General features: G+C 43.1%; 1 protein-coding gene across 2 annotated transcripts in view; it reads left to right on the top strand.

Moving 5' to 3' along the window:
• The window catches only part of gas7b (growth arrest-specific 7b), a 73,806-nt gene that overhangs the window by 11,917 nt on the left and 34,285 nt on the right, over positions 1-27,604 (top strand). For both annotated transcript variants that reach the window (XM_049013743.1, XM_049013744.1), the window contains exon 2: positions 9,467-9,575. In XM_049013743.1, coding sequence (XP_048869700.1) covers positions 9,467-9,575 — 109 coding nt within the window. The remainder of the gene's footprint in view (positions 1-9,466; positions 9,576-27,604) is intronic.

The following is a 27,604-nucleotide window of genomic DNA, read 5'->3' as shown; positions in this document are numbered from 1 at the left end:
CTGACAGTCAGATCAGTGCTATGTCAACAGTTAGGCGGATGCTACACCCTTCTGTCGAGGTAAAGGTGAAGCTATCGATTTACCAATTGATCTACATTCCTGCTTTCACCTATAATCATAAGCTTTGTGTAGCAACCAAAATAAAGAGATCGCGCATACAATCAGCTGAAATTAGTGAGTATCTTTGCAGAGTATCTGGGCTCAGCCTTAGAGATAGGGTGAGGAGCTCATATATATGAGAAGTGGATGGATGGATGGATGGATGGATGGATGGATGGGAATCCGCATTTGGCACCTCTGTACTTGAGAACACAGATTAGAATACTACCAGTTTTACAGCTGGTTGTGGGTTGTCAGCTATTTTTAAAACTCATGTTACTAACCTTCGTTATGAGTAAAGCTTTGTTCGAACTTCCCCAATAGTCCACTACCTTATATAGCAAATGCTAATAGGACTGAACAGTTACAGGAATTTCCCTTTCGCAAATCTCAGTTGCAGTAGGCATGGAGCTGATTTAGCACTTATAGTTTCATTTACAACAAGAATTGAATGTATACTTGTTCCTTTCTGCACAGAAACAGAGTTTATTTTTTATAGAAACCACAGATTCTCAGTGTGCATGTAAAATCAGTAGTTGACTCCTCTGGTTTTGGCATAATGCAACACAAACAAGGAAGTATCATTGAGATAGAAACAAATGCAAGAAAATTTTTAAAATAGTAAAACGAGCAATTCCACTTTCAGATATGCATTATATGTATATAAAAATCCAGCTTGCTGAGAAAAAAAGACAAGTGTCAAAAACTTTCATGATGATTATATACAAATTGTACTGTAAACATTCATAATGGCTGCATAACAAAAGAAAAATACTGTGCTGGATGGGACTTAAGTAATGAAATGTATATGAGAATAATAGGAAACAGATCCTTCCTCTGTTACACCTCTGCTGGGAACCTGCTGACAGAGCACGATCGCTAAAGCAAACACAGATGCCACATGGCCTGGCCCGTCCTCTCAGCCATTGTCGGCTCCCAACAAAAAGGCAACAGGCTAAAAAGGCAACGCCTGCCGTTTTAGATTTTCACAGGTGGATTCCTTTCACTCACAGCTACTTAATACCTCATTTCCAACAACAATATCTCTGTTATTCTGTGGTGGGGGTTTTCTTGTACCTTCCATCCATAAACTTTTGGAACAACTGAAGCTAAAGATAATAACTGTACTGTTAGTCCCGGAGCATCTGATAAATAAGTCAAATGTTACGACTCAATCTGGTGTGCGTCTTACTAATATTATTGATATACTGTAGACTCACAGAGACAGATACCGAAACTTCTCTATACACTGCATTAACCTTAGAGTGATGCCATGAGAATTCCTTCATTAATCACTTGTTTAGTACAGCTTGTCCCTGGGCCCCTTTTCTTAATCCCAGATATGTGGCTGAAGGGTCTAGGGAGGACACGTCAATTCCACACCTCCCTGGGCCACATTTGAAGTGATTTCAAGTTTGAAGTGAGACATGGCTCGAGGCTTAGGGTTCAGTAAGTCTCAGTTAGAGGGGGGGGGAAATCCTGTAACTTCTTTGAAATGGTTCTGAATTTCCTAGTTTTGAAAAGCCAATGTTGCTCTTACATTATCCAATGTAACACTAAAGTGCCAAACATGCTTTGGATCGGGAACTGTTTGCACAAAGGAATAAACTGCAGGGATCTGTAATATTAACATTTACGAAATTTCCTTGTGGTGCTTCATTATGATGTTCAACGTTGTCAATTGTGTCCACATCTGCTCGGTTTACTTACACCACAGCTGTGGAGGGAACTGGAATAAAATAATCAGCTAAAATGAGGTTGAAGTTCATTTGAATCAGCTACACAAAGTATCCAAGGAAATAGTAGGGATCTTTGTTTAAAGTTATTTGCAGACACTGAAGGAGAAGTTGTCTTTGTGCTTCAAGTACATAGATTTAAAATCGTACTATTTGTGTGTAGCTAGCACAAAGTTTATTTTTATTGTTGGTTTCAAAGGTTTAAATTTACCTGTTACTATATTTACTAACCCTTACACGGAATTGTACCATGTTGTTTCCATGGTAGCTTTTTTTGTTATTTTTGTTTTCCCCGTTTTACCTGGTTTCCCCATTTGTCACATTTGGCCGTATTTTGCACAGGCAAAAAGCACGACGCAAAGTCATTTCATATCAGCACATTCCTCGTTTTCACACCATGTGCGCAAATCGTTAAAATATAAAAATGCATTTGGACACGCTCATATCCATTAGCTAGCTGCGCCGTGTGCTTTACGTTTTTTTCAGAGGGAGGTACAGTATCAATAAAGAAGTATTAATGTTATATGAAACGTGATGAGACATATTCCATGGAACTCAGATCTTCATTTTACATATGCACAGTTATTAAACATGTTATGAACATATGTAAATGCAAAAATCCTTCAATCAGCCCATTACATTGTACCATTGCTATAGCCAAATGACAAGAAGATTTTTACATTGACCTATTTACTAAAGATTTTCACGTATCTGACTGTGTAAAATATAATTTAAATTATTTTAGTTAGTATTTAATATGTTGTTTTCCTACTTGATACTTATTTTCCTACCTGATACTTTTCTGTAGAATTCTACCGTTACCTATAATGATTGATTCAATGGCAGTTACCCATTCTTGTTTTGCCTGGTTTTCCCATTTGTGACATTTTTTTTGTTTATATGTTTTTGCTTTTAGATTGAACCTTGCTGATTTGCAGATTATATTAGTTTTGTTTTTCTATTTAGCATATCCTTTCACTGAAGAGATTTGGTACCTTACAGTACAACAATTTTCCCATTTAGATATCCAAATTTTTACTGAAAACAACAAGAGGAAAATAAGATTCAATCAAGAACAAACCGGATTTGGTTATTGAGTTGGTAAATGACTCATACACATTCAGCTGAAACAGGGAATGATCAATTGAAAAGTCCACAGTATATTCCTCACACTGATACCTTAGTGTCATGATATAGTTTGATGACCTTCTTCTTAGTTGACGAGTCAAATTTTGTATTTCAAAACGACTTCAAGCTCCATGCTCTGCAAACTTAATTGACCTATACAGTACCACTGGATCATAGATACTGCAAAGCAATCAAAGTAATGAAAATCGGGTCAATTTCCATTGCTTGTTATAGCTTCACTTGGACCAGAGCTCCTACAGTACATACACATTGATAAAGGAATACATCAAGATATCTGTGTGGAAGTAATAAAACATCAGATTTCAGACCCAGACAAATTTCAAATGCTGTTGTTATTGCTATATTGCTTCAATTGTCATGTTTTTACATACAAAGCACATTGCTAAGGTGAGGGAACATTGCCTGTTGATATTATAAAATAAACTCAAAAGAAAGTAACAGTTTTACAAAATTAATGGCCATACCTTGGGCCAGTTTCTAATTACAAAGATCCATGTAACAAAACAATAGATAATACCTAAACATTGATGTAGACCAAATACATTCCTTCATACACCCTTCCACAGTGTAATAATTGTTCAGGAATAGTTTGAGGACCTTGGAAAAGAGGTCAAGGTGTTGACTTGCCCTCCAAATTCCCCAGATCTCAATCTGATTGACAAACAAGTCCAGTCCAAGGAGGCCCCACCTTTCAACTTGCGACTTAAAGGATCTGCTGCTAAGATCTTGGCGCCAGTCACCACAGGACACCTTCAGATCTGTTTTGGAGACCTGCACCAGGCGGGTGGTTTAACCATGCATGTTATGGCTTATGTGTGTCGATGCATTAGTTACACATTTTTATTACACTCTAATCGCATTTTTCCCTGTTATAATTATGGCGTTCATATGCATGCTTGCGTTTTTCAGTGGCGAAATCTCTGCATACTTGAATGCTTTTTACTAGAGAATGGCATTAAAGCTGACAGCAGTTGTCCTTGATACTCCAACGTGCCGCTGGGGTTTCTGCAGAGCAGATCTGGAGCAGCACTGGTCAGTGATGAGCAAGACCTTTCTTTCATTGTGACCCCAGATTTGTCTTTTTTTCTCATTTGCTACAGTATACAACCCAAAAGCTGTCATATACATTCCAATTTCCCACTCCTGATTGCTTTACAGGGGCCTGATTATGCATTTCCAGTTTTCCCTGTATTTTGTTATGTAGCTTTATGTGCATGTGAACAGTCTACAAGGTCTCTAGGCCCAAAGTTCACACCAAAGAGAGTAACCCTCACCACAGAAACCACTCTTCACTATTATGCAATCTGAAATACCTCGTTGGCATCCCAGCCTTATTTTCCAGATCTTACTTCCATAGCATAGTGAGGCTCACCTCATAACACAATCCTTGTACCTGGTAGGATCTGTCTACAGACTGCAAGACAGAGGTGGAACGTGTAGGGTTAGCTGACCAATCAGAGCACAGAGCACACCCCAAAATTTAAATTATGAGCAGTGAAAATGAGCACCATGTGGTCCCTGATGTGCATTTGCTCAGTATAGGTGGTTTTATTGACATCCTGTCTGCTAGCCTGCTGCTTCTGGGGTAACAGCCCTGATACTAATTTCGCTTGATGTCTTTATTGTTAAGGCACTTAACAAAGATAATAAGTAGTCATGTCTGAAAGAAAATGTTTAATATACTTGATTAGCTCGACACTGCTTGGAACTGATGTTTTGCACCTGTGTCTCATTCAAGTTTAATGATTTTACTTAATGTTGCACATGCCTTTTAGAGAACGATAAATTCACCTCTGCTAAATGTACCCAGTCTTATGCTTCCTCACAACAGATTGGATTTAAATACTGATCTGAGATCATGGATGATCAGTTCTTGCCGTCATTAGTGATAGGTCTGCAGCTGAAATAGAAGTAATATTATAATTTGTGATTGATTTACATTACTTGTCAGTAATGGAGCATACTGTCTAAAGAATTACGTCAATAACACTGAGAAATACAACAAATATTGCTAACAGAGCTAAACTGTGTTCCCAGTAGACAATAGTGGTATCAAGCACTTAAATTGTGTCACTCCCACCTTACATGATTTCATAATATGTCTTTGAAATGATTTGGCCTTTTGTGGAACTTTTGAAGATTCACTGAGTATCAAATGACCCCAAAAGTCAGCTCTATTATGTGGCTCTGTTGTGTCCTATCCCATATTTGTGGTTCCTAATGAAATTTATTAATGGGATTTTCTGCCTGCTTGTTCTCACAGAGTTTGGTATTTCCTAGGTTAAGCAAACAGTGTTTTAAATGTGTTAAATGATATGGCTTCATAACTAATATCTTGCACAGGCTAGTTTTCCAAGCTTGCTAACTTGTCTAACTATATGGCCACTTTAAAGCTTTAAAAGCTAAGCCTGTTCAAGATGGCTGACATATTCCAGTTCCCTCTTACCAGTTACTGCCTGTTCACTATATAATTGTTTAAAGTGCAATAACTTAAATATTTGTTGTGTTTTATTTAGAAATATTGAAATACTCATGTTCCTTTTAAAGGTTTGCAATATATTTTAAAGCACTTAATAAATAATTAGCATGTACCTGTGAAAATGAAGACGACATACACTAAGTAAAGTGGATATAGAATGTATATACAGCAGTTTGCAAAATCAATATTAGTCAATATCCTTTCCCTGAGTCCATGTCAAATTGAGTTACGAGAACCCTACTGGACTCATCAGGAAATCCATCCATCCATCCATCCATTTTCCAAACTGCTTATCCTACTGGGTCGCGGAGGGTCCGGAGCCTATCCCGGAAGCAATGGGTATGAGGCAGGGAACAACCCAGGATGGGGGGCCAGCCCATCGCAGGGCACACTCACGCACCATTCACTCACACATGCACTTCTACGGGCAATTTAGCAAGTCCAATTAGGCTCAGCATGTTTTTGGACTGTCGGGGGAAACCGGAGGACCCGGAGAAAACCCCACAATGACATGGGGAGAGCGTGCAAACTCCACACACATGTGACCCAGAGGTCCCAGAGGTGTGAGGCAACAGTGCTAACCACTGCACCACCCTGCCGCCCCCTCATCAGGAAATCATAAAATAGAAAGCTGAATCAGTCGTTGCCCACACAGAAATTTATAGTGCAGTGAATTAACAAGGAGGATGTCAAAAAGAGATGGGGCTCGACAGTCACTCATACCGGGACAATTTAAATGTAAATGTCCCTTTCAAAAAATGGGGGTTTGAATCTTTTTTTCCATTTTTTTTCAGAGGAAATTGTGAGTATTCCTAATTTTCCTGGAAGAAAGCCAGTCTTACTCGAATGCTACATTGTGTTTTACCACAATAGTAAAGTATTATTAGTTATGACATTCAGGGTGATAGCTTTTAACCTGTGAAACTGATCTGGCATCTGTAACACTTTAGGGAACAACATGAATAAGAACAACTTCACAACAAACTATGTGTAAGTTAATGCAGCATAGTACATTGCCATTGTAACAGCATTAAACTAAATACATAATCACAGTATAATTACAATCAACCTTGTCTTCTGAGGCTAAGAAGTCATGACTAAGGGTATATTTTACAATTTAAACATTTCCCTGTCCATTCAAGGTGGTGTTTAAATCTTTTATGATGACCAGTACATATGTACTTATATTTTGTTCTACACCGATGTGAGCAAAACAGAAATTATTATTTCCTTGTACTTGATTAAGATTAAGTGTGTGTGTGTGTGTGTGTGTGTGTGTGTGTGTATATATATATATATATATAGTATATATATATATAGTGTATATATATATGTATGTGTGTACGGCTAACGATATATAATGCCTCATACTATGTTTCATCTTGAAGGCGTACTGTTGGGTAAACAGTATATGACATGCTGAACCTTTGAACTTGCAATGTTTTCATTATCTTTGAATGTGGATGTCTCGTTTCATGTCAGGAAGACAGTATAAACAGTCTACTCCATAAAACGTCCCATATGGGAGTGTTCAGTAAAAAGGCGGCAGTGATTCTTATTTCTTACTTAGCTGTGCACAAAAGCACTTTTCACTTGCATGGCATCTCAATCACAAATCTATCCTCACTGCATATGCTAAACATACTCAACCATGCATGTAATAAGATGATCTATGAAATGAATTGTTAATTAAAAATCAGTGTTCTCAAATGGCATTCCGTGGAAGACAAAATAGGGTTAGCTTTCTTTAAGATGAATTGACTGGACTGTGATCCATAATGTCTTTTCTCCATTCAAGCCTTCTAATTCATAATTCAGACTCTTTACTCCTCACACCCCCAAGGTCAGTGATCTGAACCCAACCATCACACCCTGGCTGGATTTACCATGTTCTCCCCCACCATGTGGATTTCCTCGTACAGTCCAATAACACATTTAAGTTTGTGGCTCTAAATTGCTATTGATTATGTATTTGTATTCCCATCCCATGTGCATATTTTTGAACATTTCATCTTTTTCTTATTTGACTCATGGGTAGGCCTGTGCATATTTTGGTAGACATAGACTAGACAGTTGCAAAGGAACTGAATGAATTAATTAATGAATGAACATTACATTTATATAGCACTTTTCAAGAGACGCAAAGTGCTTTTACCGAACCAATGGGGAGCCACTGTGTAGCACTCACCTACATGCACCAGTATGCTCACCACAATTATCAAATACTGTAGACTTAATGAATCGGTACCAATTTTTGCCGTATTATTATCATAGTACAAGGCCAACTTTAGCTCAGTGGGCTTATGTAATGATATTGCCAGCACAATTACAGCAGGGAAAGCTGCCCAGGACTATATGCTTCAGATAATTATGCTTCTAGCTGAACATTAAAATATTAATTATTATGCTGCCTCAGCAGACTGTAATGTTGCTGAAATGTTCGAGGGGTGATGCAGCTGGATGCCGGGTCACGCACTTGGCCTGTCGTCACGAATCCCTTCCAGGAACAATATGCACAAGTTGCACAGGTCAAGCCAAGGGGGGGTGGGAAACAAGAAAAAAAAATGTGTTTCCCACAGTGGTTAGCTCAAAATAGAAAACCAATAGGATTTCGTCAGCCAGTCCTGATTCCAGTTTGTTATTCATTCATCCATTTTCCATACTGTGTATCTGCTACGGACTCGATGAGTCTGGTGAAGGTGTGGACTGGCCATTGGGAAGTTTGTCAATTTTCCCAGTCAGCCGGTCTTGTTAGGGCCGGTCTTTCTTCCCAAACCCCAGCATCATATAGCCTTTTTTACTTCCAGAATCACTTCAAGGCTTGACATGTAACTATCCTGCACACAACTGTTATACTTTGTTGTGGTTGCACGTGCGGCCTTCATGTTAGCTTGAACGAGTATGGCAGTTCTCCTCTGACTTCTGTCATTAACATGTCTTTGGCCATAGAATTGTCATTTTTTTTCATTCATTGTGCATCGTTCATAGTGCATGAAAACATAGTGCATGGCTGTTTCTATATAAAACCTTTCCTACTTATTACTTCCCCTGTCGTCTTTTTATTTTGGTGTTGTGTTATTATATTCCATAGGTAAAGTTTGCAATGTTGCTTCATTTAGGCATGAGAAACATGTCAACAGACAATTGTGAATGCTGAAACAGCAGATGGCCACCGCTAAATTATGCATCAGAGAACATAACTTGATTTTCATTTCTGAATCATTGTGATTGCCTCACTTTGTATATTGCCCAGATTAAATTCTTTTTCTCATCAGCTCTCTGAATAGGTTGGGATAACCATCTGGGAAGGCTTGAAAATGAAACGGAATTATACTGTTCAAAAGAGACATGAATATATGCAATGCCGTAAACCATGCTGCATTTTCATGTTATTGCGATGTATTCTGATTGATTTAGGCTGTTGCGTCAATCACAACAGAATATAGTGGTGCAGAAATCATGTTTATTTGTGCCGTTTCAACACTTAATTCTACTTAATACTCAGATTGCAATAGCCTGCTGCATCTTACAGAATGATGAAATCAATGTGAGGGATTTAAAGAAGGCTGTTTTTCCGGATGCTGTGTTATGGAAACCGTAACATTCAAATAATCAAATCTTGCCACATTTTTCAGACAAATTCAATGTTTTATCTATCTATCTATCTATCTATCTATCTATCTATCTATCTATCTATCTATCTATCTATCTATCTATCTGTCTGTCTGTCTGTCTGTCTGTCTGTCTGTCTGTCTGTCTGTCTGTCTGTCTGTCTGTCTGTCTGTCTGTTTTTAGGAAATAGGTCTGAGAAAAAAACTAAAGGTTTTATTGAAAAAGTAAGTCAATCAAGATATCGATGAACACAATAATTATTCAGTCAAATAATTTCCACCTCCAATCTACCAGGCAATTTTTGAAATGCTATAAGATATTTTGATTTTTGAGAACATGTTTCCTGTAGTGACCAAGGTCTCTGACAGCTCTGTGGTTTTCCTTGTGACAGAAGTCGACATCAATAAGCCCCCTGCCAGGAGACAGTCCCCTCCCCCAAGGCTGGAAGTGCTACTTGTCTCCCCAGGGACGCAGATATTATGTGAACACCGCTAGCAATGGTAAGCACAGTATGCATTTAAAGAAGTACTCTTCATTTTGTAATAATGGGATTGTCATGTTATCTGGAATTATACTGACTCGAACAGCAAGCCATGTGTTTTCAACCAGGTAATCTTTATTTGCCTTCTTTCCAGACTCTCAGTACCTCCACCAGTACATATGACACCTTACGTACAATGCATGTGACATCAATAATATCATATATCCAGGCACTGCAGGGATACCAGTGACCGTGCAGCTGTCAATAAGATAAAATAAAAGTACTGTTCTTTCTTTTATTCCCATACATTATGTACCTTTCATTCTTCTTCAGATCATAATGCCTAAGATCATTCATATGCACTGAGGATATGGCTTTGGTCTCCTTATTGAAACTGAACTTTTGTATGTACCAGAGGTACCACTGTCTTGAGTTTTCTCCTCTTGGATGTAAGATGCATTTTTAAAAAATCACAAACTGTGAGCCCGTTAAAGGCTACAATCCGTATTGCTGGAAAGTAGTACCTCTTGACAGATTAAATATTTGCTTCTCTTATATTTACTGGTCTTTCACTTTTCATTCGGACCTTAAACTCAATGGCGGTAATTTATTTGTAATTGAAATATTGGGCAGGTAGATGAACATATACGATGAATCACATTTAACAAAAATTAAAACTTCCGATTGAAAGTTGAAATTGAATTCTGAATAAACACAATGATTTCTGCTGTTCTATAAGCAGGCATTAATCTTTTGCAATGGGCTGGGTATACTTTAAGGACGTGCGTGTCTAGTGTAATGCAGGCCTCCTCCAATGAATTATTGTCTCCAGTGAGTAATGAAGTGCAGACGGGTCTGCCTGGTACCAGCGGGTCTGAAATGATCTGAGAACCAGCACCACTATCTCCACTTGTTCAGACATTGAATGCAGAAGCCACCAGAAGACAATTAGCGTTCTGTTTGGTTTTTTTCCTCCAAACCCCTAGCTGGCTGACTGCTCCATAAGTTCTCTCATTCATTCGTGCAATAGAGAAGAGACTGAGGACTGACATCCATCAGCACAAATATATCAAAGGGTATAAATAAGAGTGTGATATGTTTGTTTGTTATTTGTTTTTCCCAAACACCGGAGACCTTCGATTGTAGCTAGTACAGTTCTTGAGATCTTCCTTTATACTTGCAAGTATGCTTACACTCTGTGTGAAAGAGCAAATGCCTATAAATTGCGCTGTAGACCACGATGCTTAGTTACAGTAGTTTTGGAAGTTGATAATGAATGATATGGCGCGTGAACAGGGCATGAGGTCATTTAGCCTTTTAAGCACTTGGTTTAGCACATGTTGAAATGGTTGAACACATCTTGACAGATTAGTGTGCAATGACCTAGATTTTGAAGGAAATGCAATTGGAAATTAATTTAATGAAAATTACATAGGTAATATTATTTATGACAGTTTTTTGCTGTAATGTATGGTGCAGTGGTGGCTCTGAGGCTAGGGATCTGTGCCAGCAACTGGAAGGTTGCTGGTTCAAATCTTGTGAATACCCAGAGTGATTCTACTCTATTGGGCCCTTGAGCAAGGCCCTTAACGTGTAACTGCTTTGTCCTGGGTACATTGTTAATCTACACCCAGCCCTATAAGGAGGTCCTCCAACTTATCGGAAAGAACTTTTGGGTTGGTGGCAGAATTAGCTCTCCAGCAACTGGAAAAAAAAACTCCCACTGGTCCATTTGGACTAGTGTGGTGCTGAGGTATCACCTGCCACATGGCTGCACTCAGGTTCTCATCCCTGAGGCGGTTTGCCATGTGATGGGTGTGGCAATGCACTGTATCAGTGCACGCTCCTTACCTCTCTCCTCTTGCTATATTAATTGTTATCCAATTATGGTGTTTTATTTATTACATAAAAATAATTTGTAATTACACTGGCATTTTTAATATGTTTATATCATTTTACATGTAAACAGAAATTTGTGTATGGTAGTAATTTAATTTAGGTACGTCTCTCAAAGGTTCTGTAGCAAATCAGCTTTATGGCATTTAAATGTGTAAACTTTTTTTTCATAGTAGCTTCTATAAAGAGCCTGATTTATCATTCTGATTTAACAAATATAATGTTGATTAATAAGTTGCACGATGATGGTATTTGCTTGACAGGACTTTTGTTATTTTTTATTGTAACATTCACATAAATAGGTTAAGAACAATAAAAAATGAAGTTAAGCAAATTCTTTTTTTCTTAGCCAGCTGCTTAGAAAATAAATTGAGAAATATAGACTCCAAGCACCACGATATTAAATATAGCTTGTGAGGGGTATTTTTAGCCTGCCTGCTGGCTCAGTGGGTCGCACTGTTGCTTTACACCCCAAGGGCTGGCCGTTTGAATCTCGCCTCCACGCTGTGTGAATGGAGCTCGTATGTTCTCTCTGTGTCATGTGGATTTCCACTTGATGTTCTGGCTAAACGGTGTCTTTAATTTGGGTGTGTGGCTTTGCACGTGTGAGTGCCCTGTGATCGACAGGCACGCCAGCCTTGTGCCTTGTGCTGCCTGAGATATTCTCCTCGTCTCCTCAATCACCCTGACCAGGATACTTGCCTATAAGATGGGTGTATTGTCACAAAAAACATATAAATTAAAATATCAAGGGACATCTAGGGATACTTCTAAAACTGAACATATTTAAATATAAATATTAACGTACCACCAACACATACACTAGCAAAAAGCTTAGCTATTTTTTCCCTCCGATGTTCTGTGCCTTTTAATTTAGGCAAATGTTTTCATATCCTGGTAACATCTTAAAATAAATATATAATTTAAACTATTATAAACTTTAATGGAAGGTCAACTTTCAGAATGAACGTCATTCTCGGTTTTTCATGATACTTGGAGGTGCTTGGCTCCAGCAAAACTGATGTTGTCATGAAGTCATTTTTGCAGACAAACACGAACCTCGCAGCTGCTCTGCCTAGCCAGTTTTCGTTTCTCCTTTAATAGATCACAGACAGTGCCGTTAGTTTAAATTGTTCACCTGAGAGGCCAGAAACATTTTACACAGACTTCTTGTCACTGATATCCGTGGTTTTTCCCTTTGGTTTTTGCTATCTACATGTTAGGTTTCATTTTGCATTTTATGTAACGTTTTGATCGTGTAGCACACGACACTGAGTATCTGTACTGTGATCCTACTGAAACATCCACTATGTTCTCCAGATTAAATTTAGGGTGACTGTGTGTCTGGTGCTTATCTCAGGCAACACAGGGCATGAGGGAGGGGCTACCCTGCAAAGGATGCCTGTTTTATCCTTTTATATTATCTTTGTCATAACTAATTAACCATTTTATCCTTAAATGTACTGACCATCCTCCATAGACGTATGGACATCATTTCCCCAAACGACACCATAAGACACTAAGTCTTTACTCTAATGTGTCCAAAACAATAAACCCTTTTGAGTGATGGTCACTGACAATGTTTGTTATGCCCAATTTTTATTGCCAGGATATTTTACAGAAAGCTTGCAGAAAGTTGGCTGCGTTTTGTTTGTTTAGTTTTTTGATCGCCATAGTTACCAACCGCACGTGGGCGTGTGTCACTGCTGGGCTAAGTTCCTCTAAATCGCCTTTGCTCTGCAGGCAGCTGAGTCCCTCAACTTCCTGGTAACGCTAAGCGCGATGGACTTATTTGCAGATGGAGCTACACAATCACACTTTACATCTCCGAGATCCCTTTTATGATGCTATCTAAAGTATAAATGGACATAAACCCAAAATGTAAAGCACGTGACATATTATATATTTGGGGGCATCCTCTGTCGGCTGCAACTTTTGGCTGTGCCTGAAACTCTTCTACCTTTTATCCTTCACAACGATGTAGCAGCCTCTTGTGGCCAGCTCAGTGCAGAAGCTCCTGAAGGCTCAGCGAATGCTCTTTACAATATAAACTTCCAAGACACGGTGCACGGCATTGGACATGCCTGGGGCCACCTATGGATCGCTTCTAGAATAGTCTGCTGCTGGCATATCAGTTATGCATTTTACCCTAAGTAATTTATGCTCATTTTTATAAGAAATGCTTATTGTTAGTATCAACATCTGATTATGCAAAAATTCCACAGTGGCGCACAGCAGAAAAACTGTTTATACAGAGAAACCATTCTCAGGGCAGTTTTGTGCTTGGTTTCTTTATTCTTAATCAAATTTGAATAAATAAATACACCGAACGCTGTGTGCTAAAAAATCATATTTGTTTTGTTATGAATATTTTTTACAATAAATGTATACATAAATTTTATAGAGGTGAACATAAATATTTCATAAACAAAAAAAAAATGTGTAGGCATGAAGCGAGAAATAGTGCTCCAATGGGGAAAATGGATACAAGTAGCTATTGTACTCTGACTGAATTACGACACGGGCATGGCCTTTTGTGAATAAAATAGGTTCTTAAAAGCCTGCTGTCTCAATACTTTGCCAATGGACTATTGCTGAATTCTTGAACCTTTGCCAAGTGCTCCAGGGATAGGACATTAAGAATGGAGGAGGGTAGAGAATTCTCTATAAGCATATTACTGAGGATTGTGGACTGGGATGTAGGAATCATTAATATTGGCCTAGTGCTGACAGGGTTAATTTCTGTTAGCAGATACATTTTTCTGATGTTTCGCTTTTCACTGTGAGTGTCCGTGGATGGGTTATTGGCCAGCCTTCTATACTGTATAAAGTCAAAAAGAATCCATTGGTGAATTATTGATGTCTTATCAAAAACATGACAAATGTGTTGTGTGCTGCTTTAATGTTCTCCATTAATATCAGTGATTCTAATGGAATGTGTCTACAGTATGATTTGTGAAGATATGAGACAAGAATTCAAGAAGAGTCTCGGCATTGGAAAAAAAATATTTATATGTGTGTGTGTGTGTGTGTGTGTGAGCTGGTATACCTATCCTTATGGGGACACAATGTCCCCATAACGTGATAAATATCCGTTTTTTTTTTTATAATTTTATAAAAATCGGTGACTGCTATGAAAAAGTAAAAAATGCAAAAACTCTTTTGCTTGGTGTCACGATCGGGGTGCAGCGAGCGCGGCGATCGTGCGGGTAAGGAGCAATGAGCAGGCAGACAGGCGAATACGGGGCAAAACGGGAGTTTACTGGGGAAACAGGGACCAGGAAACAGCTCACGCTTACCAACATTAGGAAACACCAATGACGGACAACGCTAACAGGTAAGACCAGGACTTAAAACCAGACAAGACTAATCAAAGTAATCAGATACAGCGGGGTACAATCAGGTAAATACACGTGGGAAGGCAGGGGGCGTGGCACACACGAGGAGCGGACGAGCCGGGCATGACAGAGCCCCCCCCCAAAGGCGCGCTTCACCGGGCGCGCCCAGGAGGAGGCGACGAACGGGACGAGGGGACCAAGACCTGAAAAAACAAAACCCAAAACCAAGAACAAGAGACCGGGAATTAAACAGAGAGACAGAACAGGCACAAAGACAGGACCAGGGACAAAACCTGACAGAGGACGGGGAACACGGACCGACAGAGAAAGAGAGGGGACACAGAAGGAACCGGCGGGACACAAGGGCCAGGAGTGAACAGAGGGCACAGAGGAGGACGGGTAGCAAAGACAGGAGGAATACGAGGAGCAGAGACGGGCGGAACGAAGGGACGAGCAGAAAACGAAGGGACAGAGACAGGCGGGACAAAGGCAGGGGCATAGGGAGACAAGGAGGGGGAACCAAGGGGAGCCCGAGGGAGACCCAGCGGGCGACGGGCGGCAGCCGGAGGGGCCGCAGGCGGCCGGGAGGCCGGAGCCGGAGGGGACCTCGGAGGGGCCGAGGAGGCAGGGCGAGGGACCCGCGGAGGGGCCAGGGAGGGAGCAGGAGGGAGCACCAGGGAAGGGGACGAGGGAGCTGGAGGGGCCCACGGCGAAGGCCCGGAGGAGGGGGGAGCTGCAGCAGGCGGCGACGTCCGGGGGAGGGCCGGAGGTAGAGGCCCCGCAGGCGACCGAGGAGCCGCCGTCGGGGAGCCCGCAGGCGACCGACCAGGCTCCGGAGAGGGGAGCGAGGCGGGGCGACGAGGCACTGGAGAGGGACCCGCAGACGACAGCCGACCCGGAGGGCCAGGACCCGCAGGCGCCAGCCGAGCCAGAGCGCAGGCGAGGGAGGGCGAGCCAGGGGGCAGGGCGGGCGGGACCCCAGCCCTGCGTCTGTGTCCCCTTCCCCTGCGGGACACAGACAGGCCGACCCTAGTTCGGGGTCGAAGTCGCCGGGGCGAGGGACAAGGGGTTACAAGTTCTGTCCCCGAGGGGTCCCATTCCAGCTCCTCCACCTCCGAAGAGGGAGGAGCCAAGATGGAGTTGTCCGGGACCACCTCGGGGACTAGGACAGGGACTGGAGCTGCTGCAGTCGGAGGGGGCGCCTCTGGAGCTGCTGCAGTCGGAGGGGGCGCCTCTGGAGCTGCTGCAGTCGGAGGGGGCGCCTCTGGAGCTGCTGCAGTCGGAGGGGGCGCCTCTGGAGCTGCTGCAGGCGGAGGGGGCGCCTCGACAGGAACACGGTCAGGCTGCCGGGGCGCCGGGACAGGAACACGGTCAGGCTGCCGGGGCGCCGGGACAGGAACACGGTCAGGCTGCCGGGGCGCCGGGACAGGAACACGGTCAGGCTGCCGGGGCGCCGGGACAGGAACACGGTCAGGCTGCCGGGACCTCGGCCCAGGTGTTGCAAGCCGCTGTCGTGGGGGCGCCCGCCCGGGAACTGCAGGACGCTGCAGAGGGGGCACCGGCACGGGCGTTGCAAGTCGCCGTCGTGGGGGCGCCCGCCCGGGAACTGCAGGACGCTGCAGTGGGGGCGCCGGCCCAGGCGCTACAAGCCGCCGTCGCGGGGGCGCTCGCCCTGGAACTGCAGGACACTGCAGTGGGGGCGCCGGCCCAGGCGCTGCAAGCCGCCGTCGCGGGGGCGCTCGCCCTGGAACTGCAAGACACTGCAGTGGGGGCGCCGGCCCAGGCGCTGCAAGCCGCCGTCGTGGGGGCGCTCGCCCTGGAACTACAGGTGACTGCAGTGGGGGCGCCTCGGAAGCGGCTGTAGCAGGCGGGGACAGGAGCGTCTCGGAAGCGGCTGGGGCGAGATCAGGAACTGGGGCGAGATCAGGAACTGGGGCGAGATCAGGAACTGGGGCGAGATCAGGAACTGGGGCGAGATCAGGAACTGGGGCGAGATCAGGAACTGGGGCTGCAGGCAGTTGCTGTGGGGGCGCTCGCCCGGGAACTGCAGGGGACTGCAGCGGGGGCACCTCAGGAGCGGCTGCAGCAGGGCGGTCAGGGACAGGAGCGCGGTCAGGGACAGGAGCGCGGTCAGGGACAGGAGCGCGGTCAGGGACAGGAGCGCGGTCAGGGACAGGAGCTGCAGGCAATTGCTGTGGGGGCGCTCGCCCGGGAACTGCAGGGGACTGCAGCGGGGGCACCTCAGAAGCGGCTGCAGCAGGGCGGTCAGGGACAGGAGCGCAGTCAGGGACAGGAGCTGCAGCAGGCGGCTGCAGTGGGGGCGCCTGCCCGGGAGCTGCAGGTTGCTGCAGTGGGGGCGCCGGCCCGGGAGCTGCAGGTTGCTGCAGTGGGGGCGCCGGCCCGGGAGCTGCAGGTGGCTGCAGTGGGGGCGCCTGGACAGGAACCGGAGCGCGGTCAGGAACAGGAGCGCGGTCAGGAACAGGAGCGCGGTCAGGAACAGGAGCGCGGTCAGGAACAGGAGCGCGGTCAGGAACAGGAGCTGGCTGCAGTGGGGGCGCCTGCCCGGGAGCTGCAGCAGGTGGCTGCAGAGGGGGCGCCTGCCCGGGAGCTGCAGCAGGTGGCTGCAGAGGGGGCGCCTGCCCGGGAGCTGCAGCAGGCGGCTGCAGAGGGGGCGCCTGCCCGGGAGCTGCAGCAGGCGGCTGCAGAGGGGGCGCCTCTGCAGGAACTAGAGCGCGGTCAGGAACTGGAACACGGTCAGGAACAGGAGCTGGCTGCAGTGGGGGCGCCTGCCCGGGAGCTACAGCAGGAGGCTGCAGAGGGGGCGCCTGCCCGGGAGCTGCAGCAGGCGGCTGCAGAGGGGGTGCCTCTGCAGGAACTGGAACACAGTCAGGAACAGGAGCTGGCTGCAGTGGGGGCGCCTGCCCGGGAGCTGCAGCAGGCGGCTGCAGAGGGGGTGCCTCTGCAGGAACTGGAGCGCAGTCAGGAACAGGAGCTGGCTGCAGTGGGGGCGCCTGCCCGGGAGCTGCAGGTTGCTGCAGTGGGGGCGCCTGCCCGGGAGCTGCAGGTTGCTGCAGTGGGGGCGCCTGCCTGGGAGCTGCAGCAGGCAGCGGGGGCGCCTGCCCGGGAGCTGCAGCAGGCAGCGAAGGCGGCTGCGCAGGCGGTGGCTGCGCAGGCGGCGGCAGCGGCGAAGGCGGCTGCGCAGGCTGCGGCAGCGGCGAAGGCGGCTGCGCAGGCGGCGGCAGCGGCGAAGGCGGCTGCGCAGGCGGCGGCAGCGGCGAAGGCGGCAATGGCGGCTGCACGGGAGCGGGGTCCGCCGGCAATGGCGGCTGCACGGGAGCGGGGTCCGCCGGCAATGGCGGCTGCACGGGAGCGGGGTCCGCCGGCAATGGCGGCTGCACGGGAGCGGGGTCCGCGGGCGGCAGGAGCGGAGGGAGCTCCTCGGGTCCGGCCGTTGCAGCGAGCAGCGGAGGGAGGTCCTCTGTACCGGCGATCGCCGGTCTCCTTCTCCCTCGCTGGCGCCTAGCGGTGGCGGGAGGCGGCGCGACGTCCGTAAAAACGGACGGCGGAAGAAAGGCCTCCGGCTCCGGGTAAGGGTAGAGGAAGGGCTCCTCGTCCTCGTCCTCACTGGAGAACCAGTATTTCCACACGGGATCGGGGTCGCGTGTGGTCAGCCTCCGGGCTGGAGGTAGGGCGGGTACTTCCCTTTCGTCCCCTGTCGGGAGCCAAAGCCTGGAGAGCGAGCAGGCGCCGAGACGGATCGTCTCCTGCGGGACTCTCCTCCTCCCTGTCCGCTTCTTTTTGTGGTCCGTCATTCTGTCACGATCGGGGTGCAGCGAGCGCGGCGATCGTGCGGGTAAGGAGCAATGAGCAGGCAGACAGGCGAATACGGGGCAAAACGGGAGTTTACTGGGGAAACAGGGACCAGGAAACAGCTCACGCTTACCAACATTAGGAAACACCAATGACGGACAACGCTAACAGGTAAGACCAGGACTTAAAACCAGACAAGACTAATCAAAGTAATCAGATACAGCGGGGTACAATCAGGTAAATACACGTGGGAAGGCAGGGGGCGTGGCACACACGAGGAGCGGACGAGCCGGGCATGACACTTGGTTACTTATGGTTATGGATAGGGCAGGGTGGGGGTTAAGGTTGTCATAGTTAGCATTAGCATTTTTCCCATAGAAGTGAATGAGCGGGCCCCATAAAGATAGGTATACCCTGCGTATAGCCCTGGCTACTCTTCTGGAAGAAGAATGGCACAAAATCCATTTGGCCACTGTGAAGTTAATGCTGCATTAGCTGCTAAAGGCAGTGCTACACTATACTAATAAACTATGCTGGTCTAAAACCAGGTGTTTCATAGTCTAAGCCCTGTATATACAAACTGTATGTCAACTGGGACAGTGAGCAGATGAAGGTGACATGGGGATGTGAGGAAGAAGCTGATGCTCTGAGGAGGTTAGTGAACTGTTTTTGAAGTGTTTATTTCTTCTATTTAGTTTTTGAGTAATTATTCCACAAAAGGAGTAATGGTTCAAAACGCATAATACATAAAGAACATTTCACACAAAAACCTAAAAGACGTTGAAATGAAACTCTGTATGTCATTTATACAAATATGAGTACAGGTATGAAGGAATTCTATAGTTTTCGCTTATCCCAACTTGTTCTTCTTGAAACATACATATATATTTTTAAAGTTAATGGCCGTACTCAAGGGCCCAATGAACAAGCCAATTTCCAATCACTGGCACAGAGGCCTACTTTACGTAGTGTAACTGTGCAGCTGCCCATACAGAAATTACTGAACATTTGATAGAATTCTGTGTAATATGGTTTTATGCCAATCATACCAGTTGATAGGAAATGTATTTTTGCTTTGTTTTGTAAACTACACCTGATTTAGAAAGTTTCCATTTCTAATTAACTTAATGAGCATGTTATCAAGATTACAGTGGGAATTTATCTTATTTTGTTTAAGTTTAAATATCCTGTTGTGGCAAGTCATAAATGGGATTTTGCCAATCTGCATTAGCAGTTTTAAACATCTCACTATCATCACAGAAATCCAGGAAAAACATTCCAGCGAGACAATTCCAGGGCTTGGTGCAGTAAATTATGCAAAGAATTACAATAGGGAAGCACACGTCTAGCACATTCTCTTCACGGATTGAGCATGCTGGCATGAAAGTCTCTGCAGCTCATCATACAAAATAAACCCAAAGATTAAGCTAACAAATAGTGTTATAAAAATGCATTTCAGGCGGAGCAAGCTGTGTGTACGCAACATGGAATTGCAGATGACAAATGAATCACTAGCAACAGCAAAGGTAATCTGCTCTAGAGACTTTACAGAGATGTATTTGAGGAGAGGTAATTAAGGGGGCAACAGCTGTGGATCTGACCAACAAATTTTGTTCCACGCATTTATACATAATAATTACACAAACGAGGAGTGCATCTGATTATTGAGCTCTGCCTCTGCAAGATAGAAAAGCATATCTATGAACTATAAAAATTCCCGCACTTCAGTAAACATAAATTATTTATAATTATAATATAACATACAAGTAATTTTCCTCACAGAGTAAAATTGTTTTTACAATTGCAGACAGATAACTTGAACGGAATCATGTACATTATGCACGCACACTGCTAACCCTCTGTGCTCTTCACAATTCGGTCTCATGCAGAACTGTAAATGGCTTAAATTGTCTTTCACTTTGTCAAAGGGTTATGTATTATGCATCCGTAAATCAAATAGCATTTTCATGAAACGTAAACTTCTAGCTAGACAGATGATAAAGTAAACCATTAAGTAAAGCCTTTTGTTTATCCGTCAAGTAATATGAAAACGGAAGGAACAATTTCACATGTTGCAGATGTGATCAACAAACAAAGTTATGTATGTTATTAAGTAAATTGGGATATTAAAGAGACACAAGAAGCAAGTTTGTGCATGGGCAGACATAACAGGCATGCATTTATAAATAAAATACTATATTCATTCTTTAATGTAATGAGACTATTATTCATCATGCATGCTTGTCATTCCTTATAAAAACAAGACATTTTACACAGTCTTTATTGATGGAGAATTGAGTTTAAATTCAATGTCTAAAGCATTAAAACACAAAACAAGATAAAATACTCTTCTTAATAAATCTTTTTAACCTGGTTGTTATAATTTTTGTGTGTTTGGTGGTTTGGCTGAGTGGTCATCATTCCATGACAAGACACATTTATACAGTGCTTTGCATTCTGCAGTGTCACCTGGATTTATGTTTAATGTACCATGCAAAAATAAAAACAGCTTATGTCTTCGCTAGTCTAAGATGCTTTACAATGGTCTTGGATGGTCATGTCCCAGCTCTTGCAGTTCGTTGGTAACCAGTTAGGCTGGTGTGTCCAGCCTATCAAGCCAGATATGCTGGTATGACCAGCTAAACTATTTAGAATGATCACCATAATCTGGTGTGACCAGATAAACCATCAAACCGTGATTCAGAAACACTGTACGTTAAGGTAGTCAAACTGGCCATCGGTTTGGTAAAGCAGTTTTTTTCAACAGGGCAGTCTGTGCCTGCGTTATTGATTGTAGGGGTGGGATTGATGAATCTCAGTAATTTTAATGAGACTACCTTTAATCCCCTCTACTTTATTAAAATTCTACTTATTCCATACAATGAAGCTAACAGCAGCTTCATCTCATTTAATTGCCATTTTGCATTCTCTTTAAATTGCTTCTTTAAGTATTGTAATTTAATTGTTTGTTTAACGTAAAATATATTTTAAAATTCTAGTGTTCCACAGTGTGCACCTACTGAACAGGCACACATGCTTGATATAATGAAATTCTGGATCAATGAAGGCAAAATTAATATAATTTGTTTCCAGTAAGTTCAAACAAAACTGCAGTGTAGCCTCAGTAATGTCTGGAATGTGTGGTTGCGTGGTATCCGTGGTCCAGTGAGATAACGTTTCCACAGCACACTTCCACATTCTTGTTTGTAGTTTTCATACCATTGTGGTTCCAAACAGGTATTAAAAGCTTTTTATTAAACGACCTCCGTTTGCGTTTTTTCGGGACAGCTGGCTGAAGATCAATTTTTAATGAATGCTGTAGAGTAGGGACATTATAAAATGGAAATGTGTTTAAATGTATTTATGACAAGCTTATAATTGACACCTACTTTGAATGTGTGGCACCGTGCCTTGAATATTTAGGGCTGGAGGGTTCAAATATATGTTCATGCTTTTTCCCTTGTGTGTTTGGTTCCCTTCAGGAAATTCAGTTTGTTTCCACAGACCTAAAACTTGCAGTTAGGTTGATTGATGTCTCGAAAGTGCCAGTTGTGCTTGTGAGTGTAGAGTTCCCTATGGTAAAAGAATATGGGGATATTCACAGTTGGAGTTCTTCTTGATGGACAACTACAAGCTTGAAAGGCTTGAAACTATGACCGTTATTTGCAGCAAACAGCAAACAGTCTTTCGGAGTACTCAGCCTTAGACTAACTCGGTGAGGTGATGGAAAGGGTACATCCTTCAGAACCTGTAGTTCTGCTGGGTGACTTCAATGCGCACATAGGGAATGTAATGTAGGTTTTATTTCTAAAGCACATTTAAACAACTGAAGTTCCAAAGTTTCCAAAATTAGCACAACCAAAACATAAATAAAATAACCCCATAAATAGTTACAATACAGTACAACCAAGGACAAAAATAATTAAATAAGACTGTCAACGATCAGCACTAAAAGCCAATCTATAAAAATAGGTTTTTAATTGCGATTTAAAAATGAGGTATTAGGAAGAGTGGGAAAATGGCCGCCTAGATGTAAACCCAGCAGTGGAACTCTTACTGGGCTTCTCTTTATACCAGAGATCAGGCATAACAAACATCATGTTTGAACACATCAGTGTACTTGGTCCCAGAGCACATTAGTCCAAAGGTGACACTTTGAGGAGCTTCTTGATCCTATGTAGAAGCCCTGTCACCAGGGTTGGAAAGTCCTGGTGAGTCAGATTCACTACAGTTGAAGTACTGAGGTACCGTATTGTACCATATGTAGTTAGTGTAGTATTGCTCTCATTATTATGGTAAAGATGTTGTAGTAAATTTGAAGTGTTTCTTAATTGTTTTAAATGCATAAAAAGGTTTTATATATATATATATATATATATATATATATATATATAAAGACAAACATTTGTATAACTGTCACTACCAACCGTCAGTTCTTACTTAACCTATGTTTTTGACTTAAAGACAGACTTAAGAAATGAATCTTGTTCGTAATCGTGGGACTGCCTTTATTATAATATACTGAATGTCTGAATCATCATAATGGGGAGATTCTGTTCGGAGGGATTTGACATTATATTGGTAACAGTATCTTAACGTTACTGAAGCAGCTGCATTCTGCTGTCCTTTCTCATCTCGCAATAGCATGACTACGAATGTTCCTGTTATTCATCCATCTTCCACAACCACTCCTGATTAGTCAGGTGGTCACAATTATAGAACTCAGTTATACACTTTACCCTAAAACTAGCATTTACTGGACTACAAAAATATACAAAAAGTATATTTAATGAGCATTGCCTCCTTTAATACACGCATTTTCTATATAATTTTGAGGAGCATAAGAAATAAACGATCATCCAATAGTTTGTTCATGTTCATTGCTTATTGTTACATTGTATAAACATAAATAAGGCATTTGTTTGCTTGTGAGAGTAGCAGGGTTGCTACAGAAGTGAAATGTGAAAATGAGAATATGTATGTATTTTGCAGTGTGGGGATTTTTTTGTGGAATCCTTTGTACGTTAAAAGAGAAATAGCTCCCTTCTATGGAGGCTACAGCGTGGGTGGTGTATGAATGTTTGTTGTGAGGAGAAATAGGGTTGTATGACAAACCGATGTATTTTCTACATTTTAGTTTATTTGTATTTGTTTTCAAAGCAATACTATAATATACTAAATATGGATAAAATAACAGAATCAGATAAAAATGTACAGTATTAATATCAAGGACCTGGTAAGGAGTAGGGCCGTACTTCATCAGGTATGGAATGAAATATTAGGCCATTCTAAGGCCAGAAGAAAACCCTGATGAAGCAGGTGAAGATTAACGTCTCCCTGTGCACTTTAGAACTTCCCATAAAAGACATTTCAAAGATATTTAGATCCGGTTATAAGGGTGGCCAGTAAAAGCACTGATATTTATAAACCGACTTTATGGAATATGAGAACATTATCAGGGGAACGCAGGGCGCACACAGTCCTGTAAATTGGCTTCATATTCCTTGGCCATTATATGTTGGGCAGTCATCAGAATCAATGACTGAGCGTCATTAGATACCTCTCTGTGTCCTTTGGCTTTCTACAAACAATCTATTTAGAAGCAGGAAAAAAAGTTGAAAGATGACTCATCCGAGCAAATTACTCTTTTCCTTCTACCCTGGGGTCTCAGCTTCAGTTCCTTGTACCTGGTTCCTGTGCTACGAAGCGGGCTTATTGGGGTAACTTGTCGGATTAAAGGTAGTCTGGGCAAAATGTAAGTGAACGAATACGATGACTAAAGTTTGAACTGTGGTACCTTACCCCGATAAGCCAGTAACCCTGCTTCGTAGTACAGGCTACTACTGGTTATGTGTTTTTGTTTAGCCTGGGCCACTTCTCTTCTGATTCAGTTCGGTTTTGGAGGCTGTATTCTGGTAAGTGTCCGCCTACTCCCTTGGTGGCCCTCAAATTGAAACCAATGTTCTCCTGCTCCATTTTTTGCGTTTGACATGTGCTGTCATGAGTCTGTTCCCCTTGACACACAAAAAAAAGAAAAGATTTTCCAGCCAATGCATATGCAGTTGAAGCACCCGCTCATCGGAACTCATTTAGTCTCATTTTGCGTTTTGTCATAAATCTTTTATAGCTAACTCATAGGGCTAATTGGCTTCAATTTAACATGACTCATCCTTTCTGCATTTGTAATTTTTGACTTAGTTACTTAAAACGTACAAGTGTGTAACTAAACATATGTGCATGACCATATTACAAGGTTCTGCCTTTATGTGATCAAAACTTGGTTACATCTTTCATTGTTTACCTATGATGGATTTCTGCATTCAGTTGCACTCAAGTCCAATGATGACAAGCTCCTTCTCTTCATGAACTATTCAGTCAACAATGTCTAAACAATTCAGTATTCTCTTTATATTATTATTCTTTTGGAACCATCCATCCACCCATTTTCCAAACCGCTTATCCTATTGGGTCACGGGGGGTCCAGAGCCTATCCCGGAAGCAATGGGCACGAGGCAGGGGACAACCCAGATGGGGGGCCAGTCCATCGCAGGGCACATTCACACACCATCCACTCACACATGCACACCTACGGGCAATTTAGCAACTCCAATTAGCCTCAGCATGTTTTAGGACTGTGGGGGGAAACCGGAGTACCCAGAAGAAACCCCACGACAACATGAGGAGAACATGCAAACTCCACACACATGTAACCCAGGCGGAGACTCGAACCCGGGTCCCAGAGGTGTGAGGCAACAGTGCTAATCACTGCACCACCATGCCGCCCCTCTTTTGGAACTAGACAAACATAAACTGAGTATTCCTGTCAGCTGTTCAACATTTTTTGGAAAATCCACATGCTGGGTATGTGGTTCAGTTATACAGTCGAAGACATTGGAGAAAATATTCAGAAACTAAGATGGAAACAGTTGCACAACATTACAGGAAATAAATAGCCGTCTCCATTGCATAAACCTCACCAGGAATGTTCACAGCTGGCTTCACTTCACCATGGCCACATTTTTTTTTTAAGATTCTGTATTTATTTTGATCCTTTAATCCTTGAATTTCTTGCCCGTTACACAATGTCATGGTTGCAAGTTGACATGAATCATATTTGTATTGTAACTTTAAGAAATCATTGTTGGGAAAGTTTCCCTTTGGTTAATGTAATTGTTCTTAATTGCAACATGCAAGAAACTAACAAACGTGTAGAGAACGTTTCTAGTAGATATTTAAATAATTTTCATTCAGAGTGCATTTACTGTGTGTACGTCCACAATTTTACATATAGAATTATTATAGAATTGTTTATGCATTTTAAGTTTCTTTTTCAAGCATATAGGATCCATCCATCCAATTTCCGAAACTGCTTGTCCTATTCAGGTTCACGGGGGAGGCAGGGGGGTGGGGGGCACTGTGAATTTATAGTGCTGCACAGATACAATTTTGTTTATTTATATGTGTAGATATTCATATGTCCCCGCGACCCAGAAGGATAAGCAGTTTGGACAATGGATAGATGGATAGATAGCTGGATGGATGGATGGATGGGTGGATATTTATATGTGTTTACACTGTGACAGTTTTTTCACCAAGTGGGACCACATACCACCCGATACAGTGATTTTAATATTTAAGCGAATGGCATACACAGGTCCAAAATTCAACTTGGACACATGCACAAATTGCTACAGTATGAAGCATATTTTAGTGTTATTTTCGTACTTATATAATGAACAAAACAAACACCAATAAAAAGCAGATATTGATATTCCTTGTTAGCAGACTGCAGTATAAGATGACAGGCAGCTTATTTGATGGGTTGTATTTTATTTAGTGTAGAAGTTAATGCTAAATTTCTGAGGGCTGCCATGAAAATAACCCTGTTTTCCTTTTCAAAGACTGAGAATGTCAATCAGCATTTTCCAGGCCTCCTTTTAGTCTGGTACCGTGTTCTAAAGTAGAACCTCGCAGTTTGTTGTTGCCATGGACCCTTTGGCACACCATGGATGCTACCCTGCTGTGCTCAGAAGATGTTTTACAGTTGGAAGTCAGTAATATCATCAAGAAGTGACAGAACGTGTTGTTACGAGCTAAAAGAGAATGTAATGGTAGGAAATAGAAGGCCCGAGTCTGCCAACTAGGATGAATGCCACAGAAGAATTGCTTTCACGGTGGCTTGGTGTAAGTCTTCTCAGTCTAGCCAGAAAATATATGTGTCTGCATCTTAATGCATGATGAAAATCCAGAGGAGCAAAAATGTTTCAGGCAATATGTGTCGTGTGAAAAATCTCCCAGGAATGCCCTTTTTTGCCCCTAATTTCGACCTCCATTGATTCTGTATAGAGTTTGGTCACGCCAGCATACTCCTAACGTCCATTCATAGTGATTAACTCCGGGGAAGCACTCAGCTAAAAGATATGTTACCCTGAATTTCCCACTGATGGTGCTGGGGGATACCCATCAGGCAGTGCGGTGGCATGCTGGGCCAATGGCAAATGTAAATAGTTATGTAAAGTTAGCGAGTATGTTGTCATATTTGCGCAGGACATTAGTGTCATGTATTGTGTTAAATGTTAATAGCTGTAAATAGTGGTGTGTCTGTGTGTGTGATTAGGTCGATGTTACTTTGTGGGGACCAAGTGTTTTTTGATGTTGTCGGGACCATTTTTCAGGTCCCCACAAAGATCTGTGCATGCAATCAAAAAACTAAAAATGCCAAAAGTCTCGTATCTTGTTTTATTACTTATGGTTAAGGTTAGGGCTGGGTAGGGGTTAAGGTCATCATGTTGGGATTAGAATTTTCCTCATAGAAATGAATGGAGAGTCCCCACAATGATATAATTACAAACCTGTGTGTGTGTGCCTGTGTGAACCTCAATGTGTGTGCTGTCTGAATGATTGGCATACATGCAGTAAAGCCATTCTGTGTTTTCCCGCACTTTGACTCCGTGTTACTCATTCAGCCATTGTGCAATGGATATGCCTGGTACCCACGCCACAA

This window comes from Brienomyrus brachyistius, chromosome 5 (genome assembly GCF_023856365.1).
Source record: "Brienomyrus brachyistius isolate T26 chromosome 5, BBRACH_0.4, whole genome shotgun sequence".
NCBI lineage: Eukaryota > Metazoa > Chordata > Actinopteri > Osteoglossiformes > Mormyridae > Brienomyrus > Brienomyrus brachyistius.
The sequence above is the reverse complement of the archived record's forward strand: the minus strand, read 5'-3'. Positions and strand labels throughout refer to the sequence as shown.